The sequence below is a fragment of the Taeniopygia guttata genome, chromosome 13 (assembly GCF_048771995.1).
Source record: "Taeniopygia guttata chromosome 13, bTaeGut7.mat, whole genome shotgun sequence".
NCBI classification, from domain to species: domain Eukaryota; kingdom Metazoa; phylum Chordata; class Aves; order Passeriformes; family Estrildidae; genus Taeniopygia; species Taeniopygia guttata.
Genome location: NC_133038.1, coordinates 2,423,262 through 2,443,046, shown reverse-complemented (window position 1 = coordinate 2,443,046; position 19,785 = coordinate 2,423,262). Strand labels below are relative to the sequence as shown.

Here is a 19,785-nt window from a genome sequence, read left to right as displayed (position 1 = left end):
CCCAAAGCAGGAAGCCCAGACAAGATAAAGTTGTATCAACATTTTCATTTCAGTTTTATACTAAAGAAATCATCTGTCATTGTGGAATTGGAATTCAGTTGTTTTGTAATCACTCTGCCCAAAAAAGATTTAATATATGCACATCACTTTTCACCCTCTATTTCTGCAGCATCTTCGTAAACAAGGGAAAAGTTTTCTTCCCCTCAATCTTTAAGAACAAGCTAATATACAGTTCACTAAAGTTCTAAATGTGCATTTTATTGCAGCAGTACTTAGTTACAAGAGATATCTGAGCAGCCTTCAATTTACTGGAAGGCTGTGGGTCAGCAGTTCAAAGCTTGACACTTTCAGGCAGGATGAGTTGTTTCAAAATGTTACAGTTGGCCACAGTGGGGAAAAAAAACCCCAACACCTCCAATAGTCATCAGATTGCTGAGGTCTTACAGAAATACTTCAGTTGGTAGCACAAAAAATAGTTATGTAAGTACTATCAAAATGATACCATTTTGGCCGACTGCATTCTACAGGAAAAAAGAACTCTTTAAAATGAAGTTATGAAATAATTTATGTTTCTTGCTTCTGACAGCACAGCAGCTTTTACATTACCATAAGCTAGAGAAAATTATTTTTAAAATTACAGGAGGAATATAGACATGGAGAGGCATCAGCAGCAAGTTACACGTGATAAATTAACCCTTGTAAACAAATAATTGAGACACAGACTTGAAGGAAATCAGAAGAATCTGTGGGGTTTTTGTTTTGTTTTATTGAAATATGAGCAGCAGTATGCAAAAAAATATCTTTAAAAACATAACATAGCAAAACCTAGTAATTTTAAAATTAACAAAATAAAAAGATGTTTAGAGTTAAATGAAAAAAACTCATTGCTAGAACTGTGTTTTCTACAATGTAAACAAAAGCATAAAGGTTATGCTTGCAACAAACACAGAAGCAGATTTATGGAGCAGCACAAGAAAGCAACATTATATTGTAATCTGATGGTTTGGTCTATTGATTTGAATTCAGAATGGGAAACCCTCCTCAACAGAAACTTCACAACTCCAGAAGAAAGTCATGTTTGTCATTTGAAGGAAAACATTTAGAAAATGGTTGGGGTTTGGTTTTTATTGTTGTTTGTTTCTTTGCCTTTCCAGAAACCATCACCAGCAACACTTTGAGCAAGTGAAACAATATCCTGAAAAAGTTACTATTTCAGAATAGTGAGGAAGCCTGACACATTTTAATATCCTCTAGAGTTATACTGCAAGAATCCAAGTTAATCTTAGGCCCAAGAATTGACAACTTTCACACTGTAATACTGTGTGGGGGGAAAAAAATCATTGCTTCCAGCAAAACTAAAAGAATTCCAACATTTTAAACAATTCTATCCTGAATCATAACACCTGGGCTGCTTCATCATTCTTTTGCCTGCTGGGCTGTGCTGTCAGATTTGTCTCTCACTGGTCAGTCATGCTAGAAGGTTTTATTTTGGTCCTGTACATTCTATAACCCAGTGTCAGCCCTTCATGCCTAATGCAGCTAATAAGTGTGTACACAAGGCACTGCCTGACTGCCAGCAAGGCCCAGGTGTCTAAGGGACAACAGCCAAGCTGCTGTCTTATCTGAGGGGCTACAAAAGCACTCCCAGGAAAGCCTCCAGGATAAGCCTGCTCCAGCCCCTCTGCTGGTATTGCCAAAGCTGTCACTCAGTGCTGGGGCTGGTGCAAAGCAGAAAGATGCCCAGAAAGAAGAAAATACACTACAAGAGTTTATACTGAGGAGTAACATTCAGTCTAAGCTAGGCTACACTGGAAAGGCTCCATCTGCCACTACCACACCACTGGCTGAGTCAATCTCCCCATCCCTCTCTCTAGGCCAGGGGGTGATTTCTGCACAATGTGCTGTACCAGGGGCAGCACTCCCTGCTCCTGTGACACTTTACACATTAGTGGCACCAAACATCTTTCTATCCAATCTATCCATGCACCCATATCTGATTTTTTTTATCAGCAGCACAGATGAATAAAACAGGATTAGCAACACCATGAACCAGTAACACACAAAATCTGCTACTCAGAAAGTTCCCAAAAAGCCCTACAGGAAAGAACAGAGGAGTAGAATGCAGACAAATCTGACTGGGTTTGCTCCTGCAAGCCAGCCCTGCCACAACCAGCAGTCACAAGGATATCCCAGCACTGCAGCTAGTACAGTTCCAGAATAGGTACACAACAGAAAAATGCCAGAGCACTTCAGTACTTAATGACAGCATCAGAGGTGGGTTAACTGGGTATTATTGCAGAAATTATGGTTCAGTTAGCCAATCTAACCACAATACCAGCACTAAACACCAGCTCTGGCTGACAACACCCACTACAGCATCCATTCTAGAGTAATTCAGTTGGCCACATATAAGCATACAAGTGAACAGAGATGAAGCCAGGTAAAAAACATTTTGGATAAAGTAAAATCTTGTACCTACAACTGCAATCTTTCCTTAATTCAATGTGCCATGTGGTTTATTATATAAGCTAGTCAAGAAATATAATATTCTGTAGTGTTAAATATACATATTCAGCATCTTGACAAACGTCAGGCCCCAAAAAGAAAATAGAAGCAGGATCCTATGGCCAACTGACTTGGCATCTTATTCAATCAAAAGAACTGTCTGTGGGTTGCAGCTCCAAAGAATGAAAGGGAAGAAACCAAAGCTAAGTGGCAAATAATGTTACTTCCCTTCTCCTGAAGATGTACGCATCTGTTTTCAAACATACTTGAGAAACTGTTATAAAAAAACAAAACACAAAACAAACCAAAACAGTAATACAGAAATTCCTGTACAAGAGAACATTAGGGTTCTGCAGAAGTGTTACAGTTTATTCCTTTAAGGCAATTCATAAAAAACATTTTAATGACACGTAAACAATTTTTAATCCTCTAAGATAATTTGTTATTTAGGTACCATACAATGCACGATTTCCACATTTGAGGAGAAACTGTCATTCAACAGAAGACACAAGAACTTGTTTAAAAAATAAGTTTCTCAGGATTGCAGTAATTAACTGCAATGCATATTTTAATAAGTATTTGCCTATTAGTTTTCAGCCTCTCCTCCAAACACTGCTCTTTTCTGAAGAGGTGTTCAGGAAAGAGAAAAAGCAAGGTGAGTTTAGAAAATACAATAAGGTCTTTCTGCATGCAAAATTTTGTACATAGTTCACTTCTAATTCTCTTAAGATGTTTCTCTCAGCCTCTTCTTTACGATATAAAGGACAGAAATATGCATATATGTAACTGATTTTAGTGTTCAGTGCAGTGTTTAAATTCTCTACTTTGCCAAATGCAAACATCATTAAGTTCAACCAAGCCAAGTGCAAGCTCCCAGCTGGGCCCCAGCAATCCCAGACATACCCACAGGTTGGACAGAGAAGTGACTGAGAGCAGCCCGGCAGAGAACAACGTGGGGGTGATGGTGGTGAGAAGCTCACCATGAACTGGCACTGAGCACTCCCAGCCCAGAAAACCAACAGAATCCTGGGCTGCATCCCAAGGAATGTGGGCAGCAGGGTGAGGAGGGCACTGCCCCCTCTGCTCTGCTCTTGGGAGAGCCCACCTGCAGTGCTGAGCACAGCTCTGAGGCCCCCAGCGTAAGGAGGAGATGGAACTGCTGGAGCAAGTCCGAGTCACAGTTCTGGTATGAGGACTGGAGCACCTCCCCTGCAAAGAGGCTGAAAAAGTTGGGGCTGTTCAGCCTGGAGAAGGAAGGCTGAGTGGAGACCTCATGGGAACCTTCCAGGATCTAAAGGGGCTACAGGGAAGCTGGAGAGGGACTCTTTATCTGGAACTGTAGCGACAGGACAAGGAGTAACAGGTCCAAATTGAAAGAGGGCAAATTTAGCTTAGACATACAGAAGAAATTCTTTACTGTGAGGCTGATAAGGCACTGGCACAGGCTGCCCAAAGAGGCTGTGGGTGCCCCAACCCTGGTAGTGTTCAAGGCCAGGTTGGAGAAGGGCTGGAGCAACCTGGTCTGGTGGGAGGTGTCCCTGCCCATGGAAAGGGGGGTTGGCACTGGGAGATCTTTACGATCCCTTCCAACCCTTAACATTCTTTGATTCTTTAGATGTGAGAGAGACATTGCATTGTCATATTAACACAGTCCTTCAATCCCATAAAAATGCCAACCACAGCTACAAGTTTTCTGATTAAAGCCCTGCCATCAGGGACAGGATCAAGAGCACTGTTTCAGGCAGGCTACAAAGAAGTGATTACTTTTGGTCATTACCAACAGGTCTGAATTAAATACATGATCTGGAAGTAAAAGCTTCTGCATTCAGTTACTCATTTGCTAAGCCACTCACAGTCTTCAAAGACTCTCAAAACTCATACTTGAAAGTGAATTAAATACAGTGTAATCACTAATACTGCATAATGTCTACTGAGAGACTAAAAAGGCCTAACACAGATCAATTCCAGACAGGTAAAATAAACAGCTAGAACACCAAAAAGAAAACAAAAAATGTATTCCTTCCAAAAAGTAGTAAGCACTGCCATTTACAAATAGTAGTGTTTATGTTAAAATAGAGAAAGGTACCTAAAAAGAAATAGCCTTGGCAACCAAATCCAAACGGCATGAGTGTAAATCAAAGCAAAACAAGAATCACTACTCCAGAACCGTGCAGGATGTTTAACCCTGGATCAATTACTACTTTAAAAGGTGGTTAAAAGAAATATTACAAAACCAAAGTGGGAAAAGGATAAGAACTGCTATTCTGCATTAATATACAATGTGTTTATGACAGCATTTTCCAATAGAAAATACAAGTGTTTTTACACCACTCCAATATTTGTAAAAAGTATATTTCATGTGTACATTAAAAAAAAAATCACATTGTTCAATCTGAGGCAAATTAGCCATAATAAAGTCTAATTTTGCTTATGACAGATGTCAACCTTAAGATGTTAAAACACTAAACTAAAAATACAGCTTGCAAGCTGGAGCTGCACATGTTCAAACAGTTTCATTAAAACACATTAAAAAATCCCAAATTATGATATGTATTTATTTTCTGAAGTCAGTCTTCATTAATTCTTGTCCCTACAGGACAAAAAGGTTTTCCAGTTAAGACACTTGTCTGTTTAAGTTTTAAGGGGAAGAAGGGGAAAAGTGTTCTGAATTTTTCAATAGACTGTTTTTTCCATTAGAGCTCAACTGTCACTTAAGCATCACAAAAACAATTTGAAATGTAAAACTGATTAGCTATACACAATGGAATTGGTCACAAAGGGATCTAAAAAAAAAAGTTAAATCATAAGATCCATTCCCCATATAGCTCACAGTATCCACTGGAAGTTTCTCTAGAATTAGAATAAGTTCACTAAAAATACGGCTGAAGATGGAATTTCAGCACTATGAAACAGATGAGATGGGATTAAGAGGAGAACCCATTTGTGTAAGTACTTTATCCAGCCACTGGAGGGGCCCGTGAAGATGAATTTCTATCCAGCACGGGGTGCTCGTGACATCCTGCCGGTGATATTCAGCTCCCCAGCCCTAGAAAATGAACAAAACGGTACTGATCAATTTGAGGACATGCTTGTCTTTTAAAATAACTACTAACAAGAAACAGGAAATAATGATCTCAAGACACTTATCTGAAGGTAATTCACAATCTAGTCACACTGATCTAAAGGAACAAACTCGGGGCTGGGAAGGAGCAGGAGGGAAGCTGCACCTGGAAGCCTGAGTCAAGTCTTGCATGCTACAGCTTCCTGTGGAGCTCACTGCTGCCTTGATGACTCCTGGCCACGGCCACATCTCTCTTCTCTTTCAACCTTCTGCTCCCTCCCCTCCACACTCCAGCTGAGCAGTATTTGTCATAACTGAGAAAATCAATGCATCTTGGACAAGATGCAAACAAAACACCTGGAAAGCCCAAGTTTGAATTCCACACTAAACCTGAGACTGACAACATCTTGATTAAATAATGCTCAGGAAACGCTCCTGTGAGAATAACAGCACAGCTTGACTTCAGAAACTTAAATCGTGTCTTTTTTTCCCATGACCAGAGATTACTAATAACCAATTGGAAGAAGCTGAAAATTTTCTTCAACAATTATGCTCCTTTCTACTCAGATTCTTTTAGTGGACTTGTTATTCCCTTTACTCCTTGAAATTCAGACCATGAACTTAAATCTCTTTTAACAAAATTACAGGAACCATAATGAATAAATTCCTGTCCTGAATACTACAGTAACTGAATACACAGCCAACATTCAATATAGAAACTGTGCTTTTCCTTTCTTGCATTGATTTCCTTCTCCCTCAGTTAATCACTTTAAATATACTTATAATTGAAAAGAACCACATCAGGCCAGAAAAGCTTTGCTATAGTGCTAATGGAATTACTGCTAAATACCCAAACCCATAATAAACTTGAATACTCTCAGAATAATTTACCTTTACAAAACTCATTCGAATGGTGCACATTTTGGTGAGCTCATATACTGCTTCAAATCCATGATTGACAGACTGAGCTAAAAGCTGAGCAAACTCCTGATTGTTAAAAATTTTCAGACTGCATCCACTGGGAATCTTGCATACAGTTGTTGGATGAAAGCCATGGTGGTAGTTGCAGTTCCTGCTCTGTACAAATATGCTGCTATCACTTAAACACTCGGCATAGACTTCTCCACCAACATAGTAGAGATGAACACCTTAAAAACAAAGGTAAGAAAATTTCAAATTACTTTGTTGTCTCTGACTTTGAGGTAGTTATCATAAACTCTATTTTATTGGGAAGAAAAAGGTAAAATTTCTGCCTGAGGGGGTTTTCAGAAAAGCTTTTGCTTGCACTCTTAACACACTGTCAAATTTCAACACATCAGGCTCATGATACACCAACCACTAGATGTCCTTCTCTGACCAATTACAGAATAGAATGAAAAAATTACTGCCACATTTCAACTGTTATTTCAAGCAATTTTTCTAGAGAATTTATGTGGATTCTAAAACCCCAATTTTATATACCTGACAGCTTCTGCCTATGCCAAGTAGAACAGAAATAGGTGTGTCCTGGGAGAAGGGTCAGTGATGGCATGAATGAGAAAGAATATCCACAGTCTGCTCTGATTTTACATTTTATCAAGCTGAAGGACAGTAAGTCCAACTAGCTGCTCCACTTAATTACCATCAGGATTTACAAACCTTAACATTAACAAAGACCCTAGATTTATCACATCTGTCTGAATTCAGCTATGCACATGTTTTGAAGTACATATAACATTATTACTGGCTAAAAAATTAATATACAAAAGCTGCTCATGCCTTCAGCACCCAAACTCAGGTGCTCCCTGCTGCTTTACCTGCCTTCCCTCCCCTATCCCAGTTTACAAGGTTGGGATCCAGCTCCATTTAAGTCACCCCTGCAATACCCTGAGAACCCACTACAGACCATCCCGTGATGTGCCACAGGAGGCTGCAGCACGTCAACAGATGCCAGTTAATCTTTCAGACAGCAGCCACTGTTGTCAACATTGCTAGACCCACTTGGGACTAAGGTAGGATGGAGGTTACAGAGGAAATGTTGGCTTCAACAGCTACAAGCAGCTGTCAGAGAATCTGGGATGGGCAAGACTGCATCTTCTAACACAACCCTATTTATTTAAAAAGGCAGTGGCCACCACTTGCCAGCTACAGTAAAAAACCATAGCACATAGGGTTGGGTGGTTCTAAGGAGGCAGAACCTCAAGACCTTTCAAGCAAAAGCCATAAATAAACAGTATTTTATCTCCAAACAACCTTAATTGTTGTCAGAACAGTTACCATAAAGCAAAGTTTAAGTCAATAACTAGTATTAGAGATGCAGATATTTTAAAGCTCATCACTATTCTACAATATGATGATGGCTCCTGGTTACACTTTTGACCTTAGGCAGATGCACAAGATTTCTCTGCCAATACCACTAAAAGGGGTGAGACAAAACAAAAAAGCCTGACAAACCACCCACGCCGCACAAATCACTTGTTCCATTTATATTATTTTATTTATAAATTTTTTTGGACAACTGCATTGCAGAGCCAAGCGTCCAACAGACACAAATAGAACTTCTGGTCTCCAAATTATCTGCAAAAAAATTTTGTCATATTTATAGTAGTTTCTAATTAAAAGAATGTTATGGGACAGGGTGAATTTTCATCAATCAAAAGACCAACTTTACCAAATGCTAGGTGGTAAAAAGGCTTCTAAACATGTGCAAGAGAAACAGGGTTCTCTTTTCAGGACTGAGTTAATCACAAAAACAATATATTCAGTAAAAGTGTCCTACAATTTAAGATAATCTAGGCAACATTCCATCAAAGATGAAAACTGTGCATCTCTATGTACTATCAGCCAAAACAGTACAGGAAAACTAGAAGATCTTGCAAAACCTGCTGTCTCCTGGAATCCCTCCCACACACATCCACGCCCCATGGATTCACTCAGACAAATGAGCCCTTGCAGTTTTGCATTAGCACTTCAAAGTCCTGCTGCCAACTCACCAAGATATTTAAACATACTGTAGACAGAAGGTAATACCTTACAACAACAAAACAAACAAAAAAATCTGACATACTGCAAAGGTGTATGCAGAATTTAAGAAGTAGATATAACGTGGAGTATCATGGCATATCCTGTAATGTTTCTTGGAGCTGAAACACAGACCACTACATTTAGCCTAACAAGCAAGCCTCAATGGCAATGTATTTTGGTAAGGAAGGGGTAACATTTAGTCTTTTTAATTAGTGACAAAAAAATTGCATGAAATTCCTGACTAATTAGAATCAAACCATGCCTAACTAAGCTGTTTTCTGATACTGGAGAGGTAATAATGTATCGTATCTCAGATTACCTCTAGCATTCTCAGATCTGAGCATTATCACTGCTGCAGTATAGAGAAATAAAACCAAGGACTTGGTTCATAAGACAGCTCAGTTTTACCTTTGCCAATGTGCCGTCGAGTGTTCTCGATCGTTGAGTTGCGGTTGACGTTGGAGAGCAAACCTAAGCAGAACCTGTTCTTGTTATTGGAGGGATCTGTAAACCCATCTACTAAGACACTTGTGGAAGATGCATGGAAAGCCTCCCCAACACGGTTATTTAACTCATAATACACAATGGAGCACCAGTGTTTGGGTTCTTCATAGGCAACGGGCTGAACATCTGAAAAGCAAATGGAAGGAACAATTTAGATAAGAGTTAAAACACTAAAGGTACAACTGTCAAGCAGAGCGTCCAAAACACCAACAGCTAAGTAAAATTTGAATAAACAATTATGATGGGCAAGAAGTGTCTCAATTATAACCTTAAAGATTTTGACCTTCGTGCATTTTAGCTGGCCTGTTGATTTTACTGTTTTTTATAATTTTAAGCCCGATATTAAACAAAAACAACCTTACACACACAAAAAAGACTATGTTATAGTAGCTAAAACATAACTTTTCTGCTCACTTTTAAAAAATTCTGTTATAACTGGTATTTTGGGACTCAACTGTCAGAGCCTTTGTGCAAATGTTATTCCAGCAACAGACAAAGACAGCAGAAAAGAAATAAAAAAGTTCAACTCACGGGAAGCCACATTATGCACCTGAGGCTTTGAAAGGAAAAGATATAATAAAAATAAGCACGGTAAGTTTTATTTCTCAATTATGTCTCTTACAGCCCCAGTTTGCCTAGGACTGCTTCCACCTACCAGCAAGATTTACTGGCCCAAACTGAAACTATTCATTCAGTTTGGTCATGAGATGCAAGATACCAAACTATGTAATTTTATACCAGACTACACAGCTTACCTCTGGTAGATATATTTGGCATGATCTGAGGGATCATAGTATTGCTTGTGTCCATAGACTGTGAATTATCCTGTCCCATTTGTTCATCAGGGGGCATATATGCAGGAGGTGGAGTATCAGCTACAAACATGAAAAAAATAAGAATAAATTTCAACAATTTAGAGTATTTATTTATACAGTCTACAGTTGTAAACACAGAAAAATATTCCACAACAAGATGTTACAAAATTTGGCCTCATTTTCAAAGAAATCTGAACACAGACAGCTGTTTTTACAGTAAAGTCCTTCAGTAGCTGAAATTTTACCTACGGAACCAATAACAAGATTGGAAATTTGAAAAAAAATAAGAGATACACTTTTTTCTTTCTTTAATACCTGCACTCCTGCATTTGGGCTTGATGACTCTGCTTCCCCCTTTTTGTCACACAAACACGAGCTTTCTTGCCTACCCTCTTCTCAGTGTTCAAAAACAAAGCAGTAGATGAAATAACTGTTTGCTTAGTATAACAAAGGCCTAGAAGAGTTTGGGGGGTTTTGCTGCTCCTGCAGGCTGAGATCATAACAGAAGTGTGGATCTGTTTTCTTCCATCAGCACAGCACTCAGCGTGGTAACACCCCACTGTGCCCCATAAATGCATCCACCCCAGTGATCCCAGTACTTGGCCAACACAGGTACCCACAGACTGGGACTCTTCTGGGGAACTGAGCAACCAGAACGCAAAGATTAGGCCACTGAGCTAGTGGAAAAATAAAATCTTTACTTTATTAAATTCCTGGCTTTATAAACCACACCGATAATCAGAATGAATAAGACTTCTTTGTCCCTGTCAATTGTTTTTTCTGTGTTTTACAACTCAGTTAAACAGAATCAGTTTAATCAAATCCGTTCCCAACAAAAATGTTACTTTTTTCCAGTTAAACACCATATTTTAAGTGTTTTCATTCAGCAAAAGACATCCATAAACTTCCTGTTCAGCATCCTGCATTTGCTTTCTTGTAATTTCTACTTCTTCTTCTAAAGTATGGATTAGTTTTTCTGTAGTGAAGCTGTGCAAAAAACCTCACCGGTATTACAACCATGACAAAAAACAGTTGGAAAAATAAAACAGTAACAATTAACTCTGACCAGTGACAAAACTAGGCAGAAATTCCCATGAAATGCAAAAAAAAAAGTCATTTATGGCAAACATCACAAATTCCTGAGGTCGTGGGTCACAACAACACCTGACATTTCAGTGATTATTATGGAACTGCCATTCAGGCTGTACTCACCTGGAAGCTGAAAGGGACTGGATGGCCCAGAGCTGGCTGGGGAGCTCGGGTAAGTGCTGCTGGCTGGAGAAGGGGGGTAGGGGCTGTTTGGCGAGATGGAGAATGGAGTGCTGTTGGGCTGCTGGAAGGAGTCCGGAAACGTCGCATTGTGTGGCATGTGGGGCTCGTTGTGGCTGAGGTTCCTGAACTGAACTAGCAGACTGTGCTGGGGGTTGAATTCACTATGTCTAGGCACTAACACTGGAGGTAGAACTGCAAAAAATAAACAAATCCCAGATACATTTAGATTAACACCTGAGATATAAGGTAAGAGATACAAATAATGTGCTATTCTGCTCATTGTGGTAATTTCAGCTGTGGCTGGGGTGGGAAGAGGAGCAGGGATGGATCTGGCATGCCTTTACCCCATCCTCTCCTTCATTTTTAACATCCTTCTTCATGGAAGATTCAAACTTTACTCTTGCTAGAATCACAAAAACACACACATATTTCACACAACCCAAAGTTAAAAAACATAAACCAAACCAGGCGACGTGGCACATACTGAAATACTGATTCAGAAGGGCAAAACTTATGTCTGTGTACATTAGCAAATCAGAGAAAATGGGAACGCAGTCTCTATTACTGCAGTCAAACTATATAGTTACATATTATCCTTTCCACTGAAGAGAAACAAAATCTGTACTGCCATATATTTTAACTTCAGGACTGCTGGAGTGTGGAATTCCAGTGCTGCAGCAGTGCACTTGAGCACTACAGTCAATGCAGTAGAGTTACAACCACTTTGGGGAGCAAGGGAAGAAACTTCTCACCACACTGTCCAGAGCAACATTCTTCATCTCTCCCACTGCAATCCCAATCCTCCTCACCTTTCCCACAGCACATTTTCACAGCAAGCTCCTTAACTGACACACATCTTCCTCTAACTGATCACATCTCCTAGTTCTACTCACCTCTGCTGTCTCCTAACTGGAAGTCATGTGGGGAACTCTACCACCCTAGAATTTTATTAATTTTATTTTTCATCTCCTTAGCTCATGTCACACATTGATTAAATAGCAAGCCCCTGAAAGGCAGCCACCAACCTCCTTGCAAGGACTGAGATTTTGAAACAAGTTTCTCAAAGAAACTGAACCTGAAAGAACGCATCACTGCTTTCTATTTCATGACAAAGGAGAACTTTGCTACTAACTTTAAGGGCAGCAGGCTTAAGTCTGTGGGAAAAAGGTGATTAATCCCAAAGAAAACAGCTTAGACTATTAGTATTGAATGGACCACACACCTCCCGAAAACCCCACCAGTAATGTACACTTTGAACATTCCTCTCCCAAACTGCCTCATACATCACTTTCAATTGGTTGTACAGTACGAGAGGAGGAGGAGGATGGAGTGAATAGTTAAGTGGTTACCAAAGATTCAGTTCAGTTTTTAGGACAACAACTTTCAAACATACCTGGGCTCTCCACCCTCTTGTAGTGGTATGGATTGATGCAGACTTCCTTTTGTTTGGATCCAAAAGGAAATTCACAAATATCCAAGGGCTTCAGCTCGTGATGGCTCTGCAGATCCGGCCAGCGCCACACACGGCAGTAGATCACATGGGGAAGGCCTTTTCTGTGAGAAACCTGCAGCCGTCCATCTAAAGAGCGGGGGATAGTCACGCACTTGCTGGGCTGCCCTGGACTGCTCAAGGCTTTCTCCAGTTCTTCCATAGCACCCTTTTTCTTTTTCAGCTTTTTTACCAAAGCGTCAACAGCTTTTTCTGCCCATTTTTCCTCTTCATCTCCTTGTTTCCAGCCCAACAGACGCTTTACAGCTGGGCTAGTAAAGGAGAACAAACTGGCCATTGACGTCATTTGACACAAGTCTTCAAAAAATTCGTAGGATTTTGTCTGTTGGGTTTTTTAGTTATTTGGCTTTTTCCAAATAAATGTCAGTGAACATCCAAAGCAGTTATTGCAACTGATGAGCTGTATTATTTCCTGGAGGATGAGAAATGAACATAGAGATGTCAGCGATGAAGACTTCACAACAAAAATGACTATCGATTCCTCCAATTTAGTTCTAGCAAAAAGATAATTTAACAAGGAATTAGCAGACAAGTAAAGGCTGCAGTAAAACAAAAAGGCCGATATGAAAAGACTTCCTGTTTCAGCCCTAGAATTGTACCTGATTTTGTTTGAAACCAAAATCCCAGAAGTACTATGACCCCACTCCAAAAAAGTGATCAGTCCCCAAAGCTTGCCCTACTCATCAGTGGGAAAAGGGACCATAAAGGGATGATGGTCAGTAGGGACAGCACAGTTCCATTAACACTCCTTAAACTGATTACTTTCTCTCAGAAGATAGGCTTGAGGAACATGCTTTAAAACTAATAATATATCCCTGTCACAGTGCTGCTTTAGAAGACTAAACTTGCTGTGAAGAAACAGGGAAGAGGCAGGGTGGAACCACCAGTACCAAGACCAATACGGCACAGAAATACTCAGCTTCTCAAATGGATCTTTATTTCCAAAAAGGAAAAAAATCCTAAAGCATCTGCTTTTTCTTGAGCTCTAACTGGTTACCACATATTTTTGAGAGTATTAAAGAAATTAGGACTTAACTGTAGATGAAGAAAACAAAGCACAATTAAAAGAAAAACTCAATAAAAAGCAGAAACCAAACCTTCTTCAGCCACCCAGAGAGGTGGTCAACCTTTTTTTAGCTGTAGCTAATTTTACGCTGCACTTCCTTATATCTTTTAAGAAGAGTATTTGAAAAGCTAGATATTTTTAGCCTTGGCAAGGAAAAAAAATTGTTTTCTCTTCTCCAGAAAAAAGAAGGGGGAAAAAGACATGGTGGAGTAAGCATTAGAAATGTGACCTTTACTACAAAGTGCCTCGGAAAGGAGAAGAGCGGAACAACTGGCTCATGAATGGTGTTTTACCACTCACCAGCCCTAATGCAAATCCTCCCCCAGCAATTTAAGGAGTACCGATGACAAGAGGAAATGATGTGCTGTGGCAACGAACTGATAAGAACTTGTAAAATCCCTTGTGAATACTAAATAAGCAAGTATAGACAATGAGCAGCTGGCAAAAAGCAAGAGCAGAGCTAAGAGAAAGGATGTCAATAACAAAAGATGCTTCCTCTCTTGCTACAGAAACTGCCAAACAACATTGTCTCTCCACTTTTGATAAACCTGGGTGAATTAGAACACCTACCCCAGCCCGAGACACCAAATCTGCACATAAGAGAAAAAGGTGGTGTGAGGGGGAGCAAAATGTTAAATAAATATCTCTGAGCTGGTTCTCTTAGACTGCTGCCTTTAATCAAGAAGATCTTTCTTCCTCCCATCTTTGATAAACTAAAAGTCATCTGATAAGGCTTTTTAAGTGTCTGGGTACATTCAAAGGCTCACTTAGGCATTTGGACAGATCCTTCTATATAACAAAACTGTGTACTAAAGCACTAGCAGCCAAAGCTACAGCAAACATCCCTAGGCAAGGCATTTATGTCCCAAGTGTAACCACCATATATTTTCTGTTATCGAGTTAGAGGGTGAGGAAAGCAGAGAACAAACCCAAGGACAATTGGCGTTCCTTTACAGGAAAAAAATCCATTTATTTCATGCAGTAGCTTAATCCCATTGGTACTTCTTTGATTATTCAACTTTGTTTCAGTAATATGGAAAAAAAACGGAAACGCAAAACAAACAGAAAAACTGTTTGAAGGTCTTTCTTCCTAGAGCTCTCATAAAAAAATAAAAAGGAAAAAAAAAAAAGGAGAATAGAAGTCTCTCACTACTTCAGTAACTCCCTAGAAGAAGGTATTGAGAAAAAAACTAAAGGAAAAAAATAAAATAATTACATATCACCTGTTTTCTTCAGAAATACCACCATGTCTGCACTTTCAGACTAATTTAGTTCCCTCAGACTATTACACATGAGAATCTTTGCACCCTTCAAAGTAACAGGAAATACATAAAGGGAAATAAACTTGGCCAGGAACTCAGGCTGAATTTTTTCTTTTTCTGAGGATAAAAGTTTACTGTTTTAAAAAGTAAAAGCTGTTTATAGTTGCAACTAACTGACTTTCAAGCCTTGTATACATTCAATAGCTGCAAGATCAGCAACTGCTCACACCCCTGGAAAAGGAAATGAACCCACCTAGAATCTCAGACCAGAAGACAATTAAAATGTACTATTTTTGCTTTCAGCTATGCTTTCAAAGAATCTTAAGCATAATCAAGGCAGAAGATGCACTGGAAATTCCTCTAGTTAAGCTGAGCTCAAAGGAGATCTTAACAAACATCCCCTGATCTATCCCATTACAGGAGCCCCATCTGTATTAAGAAACCAAATTTAAAGATCTACAATTCTATGTTCTATGATCGTGCAAAATTTTGTTTTTCATTATTTTGAACATAATGGATCAACTAGGAAAGACATTTTATTTGTTTTATATAATTCCAACATCATTTACCCACAAGTACACCCATGGAATAAACAAGCTCACTAAAAGGAAAGGAAGTTGGAACAGTTCTACTAAGATATTTTCAGTAATTAGTATTTGTAGGGCAAGTGGCAAGGGAATTGTGATAAATTACTGTCCTACAAACTATTATTTTAGAAATAATCTGCTCGCAGTTAGTAACATAATTAACTCTAAAAACTTTACATTTGAGGGCCCATCAACAAAAGCAAAGCCAGGTAAAACAAGTATTTCAGAAGCATCAGAACAGATTTGATCACAATTGCTTCAACTTCTTCAAAAAGTTTCCACATACATGCTCTAACGACTGAAAAATGAGACTATTGAAGCCCTTAATGCCATTCACTGTAACTCCATTCTGGCCACTTATGAGGCTTTCAAAACTCTTCTGTAGAAGTGTATTTGAACCTGCTCAAGAAAATCAAGGGCAAGAAAGAAAATGCAACAAAATACCAATAGGATTTGAGAAGTAAAAAATGATACTGAATTTACCCCATTGCACACCTGCCCGAAGTTCATTTTGGATGGCAAAACACTAAAGGCTTACAGTTTTTGCCTTTCTTAAGAAAATAAGGCAGAATTAAAAAGGTTCATGAATCATGAGCTGGCTTCATGAGCTATTTAAGGCCACAAAGCCGTAGGTTCAAGTATTTATGTAGAAACCAAACATTTCCATGTAGAAACTGCAATTCATGTAAGGTTTTTAGATTTCTGAACGTGTGGCATAAACCACATTTAGAACATTTACTTCCATTTGCTGTAATTTCAGCATCTAATTTGTGAAAGGTTTCTAAGTAATCCTGACATCTGCCAGGAACAGCTTCCCCAGATCATCTGTACTTACAATCAATTTCTTCTGAAGCTTAAAAGCAAAGTTATGAGCTGTGATTGCAGTACCACAGAGCATCACTGAGCTCTGAATACAGGAACAAATGCCTTGAAGAGTCACATTTTCATTCACTGGTGCACAAATTACTCCTATTGCTGCACCTCTAGACACAGCTGGTAACAGCTTCCATGGGGAAAAAAGCTTGCTTAAATTTCCTTAAGAGGCAGAAGATCTATTATGCGTTACCTTCTTTTATTAAATAACTTTTCAGCTGAGCTACAGGAGAACATCAACTGAAAACCACACTATTACATTAAAAAAAAAAGTTACAAACACTCTTTAAGGAGCGAGGGTAAGGAATTACATGGAGTAGCATGAGGGGGGTTTTAAAGGGCAAGTATAAAAGGAAGTAATCGTTGTATCAAAATTAGACTTTGGGGCATGTATTATTTATACTCTAAAAGTTCTTGTTAATGACTACAGCAAATGGAAGGAAACTAGTTGGGTGAACAGGTCCATTGTTGAACCCCCTTAATACTACATCCAGCCAGACAGATACAAACAAAGTTGGCCAACAACAGAACTTGTATTTCATTTATGCAGATGGGAGAACTCTACCACCTTCCATTTGCCATCACAAACACTGAGCAACTTGACTTCCCTTTAGCAGTTCTTGTGAAATTTTCTTAGCCTACTCCATTAAACTGGCAAGTTCAGTAGGTTCATTTGATGTCATACCAAGGAATCTCCTTCTGGCTAAAAGGACCTGAGCGAGAGTCACTGCAGAACAGAAAATGTAACATTACATATGGTGTACCTACTTTCAAGAGATGCATTTTGTATGTAATGTGTTCTCCCATTGATTCCAAACTAAGTTCCCACCTGCAAAATCTAGGTTTGAAGTACCATTAACCAAGCAAACCTTCATCCCAAACAGCAGGACAATGAATGATGCTTTCACAAGCACAAGAATAAAATCGGTAAAACCATTTTTAAATGGGTAAAACCAATGACTCTCATCCCTACCTACTGCCAGCACCAAGGCTGTGTTCAAATGTACAAGGACTATTCTCTTCCCATTAATTTACTTGTTTGCAAATTCAGGAAGCCTCCTGTAGCATCCTACCCAATCTCAAACAAGGAACTTCACTGCTGATGATTAGAAGCTGTTTTGAGACTCAACTTCATACAATAAACAAAGCACCACTTATAACCAGCAGCACAACTGGGAGTTCATTAGAGCTGCTGCAGATCTGCAGTTAAAGCTGCTCTGCAGTCAGCTCTTGTGCTTAACTTTATTGCCCTTCAAACTCAGAAATGCTCAAGTATTTTGACTCCATACACACTAACATACATATTCATACAGAAAGCTAAGAAACTTAACTGCAGTATATTATAGTGTGTTATGCTATATACACAGATCAATACTTTCTTTAAAACTACAACCTCACACTTCATTTCACTTGGTGTTATTAAAATCCTTCTTTCCTTATAAATTTCCTGACAGGAATTGTGCAGGATTGTGCTTGGGTTTTATTATCATTTTCCCAAGCTTACATTGTAGCCCAGCACACAGTCCCATGCAATGGCACGTATTAGAGCCTTTTCTTGAAAAGAAACACAGGAGAAATGTTAGCATACACATCGAGCATAGAACAAATCCTAAGATGACACTGTGGTTAAAAAACCTCGTTCAATGAACTTGAAGGGCCTGCATCCTTCAAACCACTGCCACAGCCTCTCCACAGAAAAGATTTCTCTTCAATTACCCTGTGCAACATCTCAGCCACAAGGAATACCACCAGTGAAAAAACTTTTGCCTCTTATCCCCGTAAGTTTAAGTAACAGATGAAAGAGATTTTATAAATTATATCAAAAAGGAACCTGTGGTATTTTCATGAGAAGCAGCATCCAGCTGACCAAAATCTATGGTAAGTGCTTTTACCCTAGTACTAGATTTCTTGTTTCAAACATGCCTTGTAAGGCAATATAATCTAACTGATAATATATGTAAACAAGAAGAGAAAAGAACTGTCTGGTATCTTCAAAACTTTTACTAACCATGACTGCCCTGCAAACAGCAAAATCTACTGACAATTGCTGACAGGGCTTTCTCACACAATACTTTTGCTTTTAATTTCCACACATCTGTACACCATCTAACACAGCATAAAAAATGCTGAAGCATTTAGCCCTGTCAGCTGAGAAGTATTTAACCAGCACTCTCTTATAAAAAACCTAACAAACTCTGAGGCCAAGCACAAGCAGCAAGTAATACAATGGACATCGAAGATATAACTAAGATATCAAAGTGATGCTTCTGTTTCTTCTTAAAGTCTTCTCAAAAACTATTGTAAAAAAATAATACCACTGATAATGATTTATACCACAAAAGATGTCTGGGCAAAGAGATCACTAAGAGAGTTTCACTGGATTTCCAAAGCATCCTCACTTCCATCTGATGTCAATAAAAGCTCAGAAAAATTATAATCGAAGAACAGTTTTGAATTTGTTCTGCATCATGGCAAGACTTGAGTTTAACTCTGATACAGGGGAAGGGAGAGGGAGGGAGAAAACACCAAAACTTGCTATGCCTAAAATGTTCTATTTCTTAAAGCATCCATATTTACAACAAAAAAATCCAATGCTCACATGGCCCTGGGGTCTGCAGCTGCTCTAATTACTGAGCAATTCACTTTTGTAGAAATTCTCAAAACTATAATTTCCATCTTAGAACGAAAACCTGTCTTCCTTAAGTGTTTTATCAGAACTGTAAACTTTTTCACTCTTCTATTTCAGCTAACTGGCACTTTCCAGCAGAAGCATTATGCTGGAAAATGCCACCATCAACAGCAAACAGCCCTGAAAATGCCTCCTGTTTTTAAGGTTATTTAAGATCTATTCTAACCAAAGCAGATAACTACAACTTAGAATCCATTTCTTAATTAAAATTCCAGAGAAAAGCACTGCTACATTTCACTAAACATGAAAACAAAGGCCTATGCCTCCATTGGTAGGTTGGACATGGACAAGCAAGTGGGTGATTAGGAATGACCTCAGTGCTACATTTGGAGACAAAAATGGGAAAATAAAGGGCACCTTGTACTTTTCAAAAACCCTAAAGTATGCTAAAAAATGAACAAGCTGGACAAAGCCTTCTAAAAATGTAGATGGCTCATGTGCAAGACCTTCATCAAAGACCAAGATTCTAAATAGTATGAGTTGGCAACAAAAAGTATAACCTGGAAAATGGGACAGTCAAAAAGCTTTAAAAGAAGACATAAAATAAGGATGTATATGTGTGTGTGTGTGTGTTTGTATACACTTCACTCCAACTGAATTGCATTAAGCCTGTGACAAGTTTACAAAAGCTACAGGAT

General features: G+C 38.9%; 1 protein-coding gene across 4 annotated transcripts in view; it reads right to left on the bottom strand.

The window, feature by feature from the left end:
* Positions 1–746: 746 nt before the first annotated feature.
* SMAD5 (SMAD family member 5) overlaps positions 747–19,785 on the bottom strand; it is a 30,191-nt gene continuing 11,152 nt past the window's right edge. For all 4 annotated transcript variants that reach the window (XM_072935106.1, XM_072935105.1, XM_072935104.1 and 1 more), the window contains 6 exons: positions 12,554–13,082; positions 11,101–11,352; positions 9,829–9,948; positions 8,978–9,199; positions 6,458–6,714; positions 747–5,551 (listed from right to left, as the gene is read on the bottom strand). In XM_072935106.1, coding sequence (XP_072791207.1) covers positions 5,408–5,551; positions 6,458–6,714; positions 8,978–9,199; positions 9,829–9,948; positions 11,101–11,352; positions 12,554–12,956 — 1,398 coding nt within the window. In that variant the 5' untranslated portion in view covers positions 12,957–13,082 and the 3' untranslated portion in view covers positions 747–5,407. The remainder of the gene's footprint in view (positions 5,552–6,457; positions 6,715–8,977; positions 9,200–9,828; positions 9,949–11,100; positions 11,353–12,553; positions 13,083–19,785) is intronic.